The sequence below is a fragment of the Urocampus carinirostris genome, chromosome 4 (genome assembly GCF_059441175.1).
Source record: "Urocampus carinirostris isolate Australia breed hairy pipefish chromosome 4, RoL_Ucar_1.0, whole genome shotgun sequence".
Lineage (NCBI taxonomy): Eukaryota > Metazoa > Chordata > Actinopteri > Syngnathiformes > Syngnathidae > Urocampus > Urocampus carinirostris.
Genome location: NC_142352.1, coordinates 9,757,388 through 9,763,387, shown reverse-complemented (window position 1 = coordinate 9,763,387; position 6,000 = coordinate 9,757,388). Strand labels below are relative to the sequence as shown.

The window sequence follows — 6,000 nt, the reverse complement described above, 5'->3', positions numbered from 1 at the left end:
AGCGGTATGGCTAATGAGATGAGATTCATATTTAGTTTCTTTTGTCTTTTATTAGCGTATTTGCTATTGGAGTAATCGAAAAGTAATTGAAAGTAATCCAGTTAAAGAACCCTACCCAACCCTGCGCATATCATATTTTTACTAACCAGTTTCAAAAAGTAGCTCAGCGCCTGAAAAGGATGGAGACCCCTGGTTTAAAGGATCTCCTCACCAGATTTTATAGGTTGCCTGAACACGCCACTAGAATCCAAACATCCGAGAGAATCCATGCCCCGTTTTCCGGGGTGCCAAAGGAGTTCCAGCCTCCTCCGAACCACCCTCCTCCTCCTGGTCGTCCACCACGCTGCTCCTTCACGCTCACGGAGAGCGAGCTGGTCAGGGCCGAGATTCCCCTTTTTGCCTGGATCTCCACCTCCGCCGCCTCCCCCCACGACGAGCCGCTTCGTGTTTGTGATTTCGGCCGACATCGAAGCGGCAAAATCAGCGTGTTGGACGTTCCTCCGCCCTGCTCTGCCCTTCTTCTCCCGTCATGGATCGATGAACGTTTTTCCTCCCCGGACTTCTCCTTCGACCAAGTTGCCCAAAGAGTGCGCCTAACCTGCGGCGCTCTTTTTCTCAGCTCCATGTTCTACCCGGACGATTTTCCAACTACCTGGCGGCGTGTTGGCGGTTTACATTTTTGAACTTTTTTCCTTTAAAGTGGTGCATTATTCGGGATTTTTTTGAGGGGAACGGGTTTTCTCTTCAAAAGCCGGGATTTCTTGAAGCCTGCTTAGATTTATTTGTGAAAAGTGATGGCGGAGCGAGGAGCTCTGTTGCTCCTCTCTCTCCTCTCCTGTCTCACCTTTCTGAGCACGGCGGCCAAGCATGTCGACAAAGGTACAATCCTCACTCTTTTTCGTCATTAAAAAACCTCAAGGTTTCAATGATAAACTCAGAATTGTGTAAACTTTATAGTCTACACGCATAACTCTTGCATTTTACACAGAAGTGGAGCGGGTATTTATGTCATAGTCACAAGTTTCAAAGCAGACTTCTTTCGACCGTCACTATTTCTCTGGTATGATTCAACATGGCGTGTACATTTACCACGAATAATAGTTATGTTTTTTTTCTGTTTTGTTGAGGGGGTAAAGATACTGGACTAGTCTAGGTTCCATGAGTGGGAAAAAAAAAGACCGTAGTCTAAATGAATTTGAACAAATGCCGGCAATTTAATGAACAATGAACAATACAATAGACAAACATGTAACATATATTACTGTAAAATAACATTTATATTTGGTTTACAGTGTTTTAGAAATCCTATATTTGGTTAATCTTGGTTTGTTTCTTTTCTATTCCAGTTCTAATTCCGGTCTTCTACTCCAATTTTGGTCGATAATCTATTATTAGTAGGGCAGCACGGCGGCACAGTTCTGAGGTCATGAGATCGAACCTCCTGTGTGGAGTTTGCATGTTCTCCCCGTGCTTGCGTGGGTTTCCTCAGGGCACTCCGGTTTCCTCTCACATTCCAAAAAATGCATGTTAGGCTAATTGGCTGGTCCAAAATGTCCCTAGGTGAGCGAATTGTCTGTCCCTGTGTGCCCTGCGACTGGCTGGCAACCAGTTCAGGGTGTCCACTGCCCGAAGATAGTTGGGATGGGCTCCAGCACCCCCGCAACCCTACTGAGGATAAGCAGTGTAGATAATGGATGGAAGGATCTATTATTAGTTGCAAAATTTACATTTGTGCGCTCTGATAGGGTTTTAGAATCAACCCAAATTAGTTCCAAGTCAGAATTTAAAGTCAAACGATAACACACTTCAATTTTTAAGGACAATTCAAATAAACGACAAGAAGGTTAATCCAATGAGCAAAGAAAACACAATTTTGATGTTTTCTAAATCCATGATTATCACTGGATTCTCAATGTTTGAGTCAACAGTAAAGATTAAAGGCATAATTCGATTTCTGCCGCAACCTTGATGCTGAGCTCTATGATAAATCAGATCCTCACTGGATTTTTGGTCTTGGTTTTTATCACACTGAGATTTCCAACCGTCCAAGGGATTAGAGAATTTTCCGGGATGGAAAAAAACTTGTACTTTGCAAAAGGCTAAGAAAAGAAATACATTCAGTATTTTGTGCAAGAATAAACTCTGACAATTTTGAGCTCTCTGTGGCTTTGTGTCAAGAAATGTGAAAGGGGCGACTACTCGTAGCCAGAGCTAGTTACAATAATATGTCAATTTACACATAAATTAGGCAAGTCAAGTCACAATATGACAATAAAATTAGCAGAGACTTCAAATATTCAAAGGAAATATCATATCTGATTTGAATATTACCTGTTACAATAAGCAATGAAGCAACCATTTAAAACTACAAACAGAAACCGAACTGAAACTTGTCTAGAATGTTTTTTTTTGTCTTTTGTGAATCTCACCGTTGGAGTCTGACCTGCGTGTTCTGCTGGCAGCGAGCAATGACGAAAGACTCGCTATGGACACTCGCTATGACGTGTATGATGTCTTTTATTTATTTCCCGCTTTTTAGAGGGCGTTACACAAACTGAGCACGTGTTCTGCGCCTACGAACTGCACAAATGGTTACTATCAAAGAAAGGGGAAGAGGCTCCATCAGTCCAGTAGACATCTCATTACCTGGCTGTCAATACACGTTTAGTTGATGGATAAACACGATCGCAATTCATTAGCGTTTCACCGTCAGTCCAACTGGTGTTCTGTTGTAGGAAATGTCACCCCCACTCCCTTCTTCATTGTTAGACTTCAGAAAGCTATTGATTGCAGCCCGGGCTGCAGCCACTGTCGACTATCTGTTGCCGTTCTAAGTCAAATATGTGAAAGCTGTGCTGTTGTAGTCTTTAAAGAATGCATCTGAAGAAGAAAAGTGCTCGGGCAAGGATATGTGTGAGGAAAAAGGCAGTTGTGTGTTGCTTTTGCTTCCCAGAAAAGAAAAGCCTCGGACTGACGGGTCTCTGCTTGCGTATGACGCCTGATGAAAGACCCTCTGCTCGATGAGGAGCTCTGCAGTGGTAGAAAAGAGAGAGATTGAGAGGGTGTGTGGAGAGGGGAAAAAAGCCCCTCCTTGGTTTGGTAGAACACCAGTACAAAAGAGGAGATGGGGGTAGGGAGGTGAAACAGGCTGACTGTCTGGAAAGTAATAAAACCAGGAGATTAGGGGGACCAGTGAGTTCCTTTGGGAGGTTTGATTGATTCCAGAGAATCGGACCGGGACCCACACGCAGTGAAGGAGTCTCAAATTACTAATAATTATGGGGTACCCCCTTCCAAATAACAGATTATTCGTAACATGTTTACTTTAAGTTTTCAACAGATGTTATGGAGTTGAAGTTAAGTTTGTCCTCTGGGTCAACAAAATCAACAGATATGCTTGCTTTTAATCAAAAATCTCGCTAATGTGTTTGAAGGTGGCTGGCTTTCTTCCAACTTTAAGCATTTCTCAGCAAGTTGTTCCACAAAACTTTTGGTTTTTGCAAACGAGTTGCCATGGGGAGTTTAGATTCCATTTAGGCCCTATTTTATCTCTCTAATCCTGCTGGGACTCACTTGTGTGCTGATTGTCTCCCAGCGGACAATGCAAATATCTTGCTGCAATGTGTAAACATTTGGCCACTCTGCTTTTACACAACACTATCCACAAGCGTTTATCAACACAGACCACCTCAGATGTAACATGGCCCGCAGACTTCTCAAACAAATGTTGTTTTCTTTGGCGCGCTGATGTTTTCCTCCAGTCTTTTCCAAAATGTCTTGGCGCATTTTGGTTTGCTTGGTCTACACAAAGTGCTTTATATATATATACATATGTATAATTTAAAAAACATTTTGTTTACTTTTTATTGGGGAAAATGTATTTTTTCATACACTTTTAAAAATGAACAACATCAGTCGATTTCTGGCTTACAGTAGGGGTGGGAAACTTAAATGGTGTGCATTTATATAGCGCTTTACAAGTCAATGAAGACCTCCCAAAGCGCTTCACACTTACCCATTCACACACACACTCATCCACCAATAGGGAGTCAGGCATACAAGACGCCTACCTGCTTACTATTAATCACAAACGCACACGCTTGATTGACAAACTAATGTTATGATAAGAGCTAATAAATCAGTTTCCACCTCAACGTGCTTCCCTTAAATAGTTCTTGACAACTTTTTATGCTATTTCTTTATCACACACACTCTTTTCTACCGCAGACTTTTTAAGATCTCAATATTATCAGTGGCCTTAATCTACAGGCGTGTCGGGACTCAGGAGTTCGCAGAGCTAACGCTGTGTCCTCCGCTCCTGTGTTATTCCTTCTCTTTCGTTGGCTCTGCCCCTGGTTGCTTATCCAATGTGTAGCTGAGGCTCTGCTGCATCTTAAATAATCAGCCCTTCGAATAAATAAAAATACACATGCCGACATCCATCAAATTTCCAGGTATCGGTGCTTAAACTTAGGGTAACTTACTATTCGATGACAAATCGGGGTATGATTTTGATTATGAAACGATTATAGAAACATTTTTTTAATATTCCTCCCCAGATTCAGACACTTGTAGTTTTTAATAACTGCATTTGTAACAAAGCAAAACAAGAATCGTTTACTACCACTAGTTCAAGCAAACTACAAATTTAAGGAATAGCACACTAACTCTAATACATGTCCAAATGACTTTGTCATTGTTTTCCAATCATTGGTGAGAAAAAGCGCAGTTACCGAAATAATTGACTGTCAAAAGAGACACCCACACACCACATCCTAGTGAATGCAATGGTAGTTGCCTTTATTTGAGGTAAATCAATGTTAGATCACTCACATTCTGACAATGCTGGTATTTTTGTGGTTGGTCAATGGTAAGCAGATAAGAAGCAAATACAGTCCGATTGGCCACCATTCAAAAGCCTTTGTGGGGTTTATATTTTAGCATGGCACTGCTGGCATATAACGTCCATTTTGTCTGTTTGTGTTCCACGCTCAACATTGTAGAACGCAAACAGCTTTGTCACGTTTGCGTTTGAATAAGAAGTTTTCGGTTTACAAATGGCTGTGCAAGCGCAAACCCTGTTTTAAACAGAATCTCACCTCTCCGCGCCGCCTTACTTATTACTGTTTCTTTTTTATGTTCAATTCAGATTCATTCACCACAGAATCAAACATTTCCCTCACCCCAAGTACATAGAAGAATACGAAGGTGCTTTTGAAATTTCACCTATAGCTTATTATTGTGCTGTGACGATTATTTTATTATTATTATTATTTGATTCAGTTCAGCTTGATGCATTATCTCTGTTTACGGACGTACGGAACTCACAAGATTTATAAGCCGGGGTTTAACAGTTTACACACCACACTGTTAATAAAAAGTGTCTTGAGTTTGTCATCAGACCAGTGATCAGACCAGTGATTGGCAATGAGATTGGCCTCAAACGTTTATTGTGACAAAAAAAAGAAGCTGTCCCACTCTTTGAAATCATTTACGAAACAGTCATTTTTTAATATCATTCAATACATTTTTGCCAGCACAAGAAATGAAAAACAAAATGATTCACCCCCTTATACTTTCCTAAGAGATTTCTGATGCTCAGCACAAATCATGACGCCAGGCACAGAAGTGAAATGGTCCTTAAATGGCTAGTGCAAAACATTTAAAAAGAGCACTGTCTTAAATATTTAATATGAAAGTGGGTTGCCCAAATATGATATTTTTCCAGGTACCATAAATTTGGACGACAAGCTGCTACATTTTTGCTACATTTTAAACACTTCCTTCCTTATTGCTCCAGCGAAGGTCGGGGGGTCTGCAACTTCAAAAACATTGCGGCTTCTTTTTTTTGTAGCGGCACCAAAGAAATTTGTGAGCTGCTCTTTTTCACAATCCATGTGCTCTGAATAAAAAACAACGCAGTGACTTCTGGAAACATTTCCTTCGAAAGAAATTAGTTAACTTCTCTGCCAACGTTATTCACATAATACGTAACAGGGG

At 41.0% G+C, this 6,000-nt stretch overlaps 1 protein-coding gene across 9 annotated transcripts in view; it reads left to right on the top strand.

Annotated features, from left to right (window-relative positions):
* Positions 1 to 297: 297 nt before the first annotated feature.
* Positions 298 to 6,000, top strand: part of neo1a (neogenin 1a) — a 267,525-nt gene continuing 261,822 nt past the window's right edge. For all 9 annotated transcript variants that reach the window (XM_088333606.1, XM_088333605.1, XM_088333603.1 and 6 more), the window contains exon 1: positions 298 to 879. In XM_088333606.1, coding sequence (XP_088189732.1) covers positions 795 to 879 — 85 coding nt within the window. In that variant the 5' untranslated portion in view covers positions 298 to 794. The remainder of the gene's footprint in view (positions 880 to 6,000) is intronic.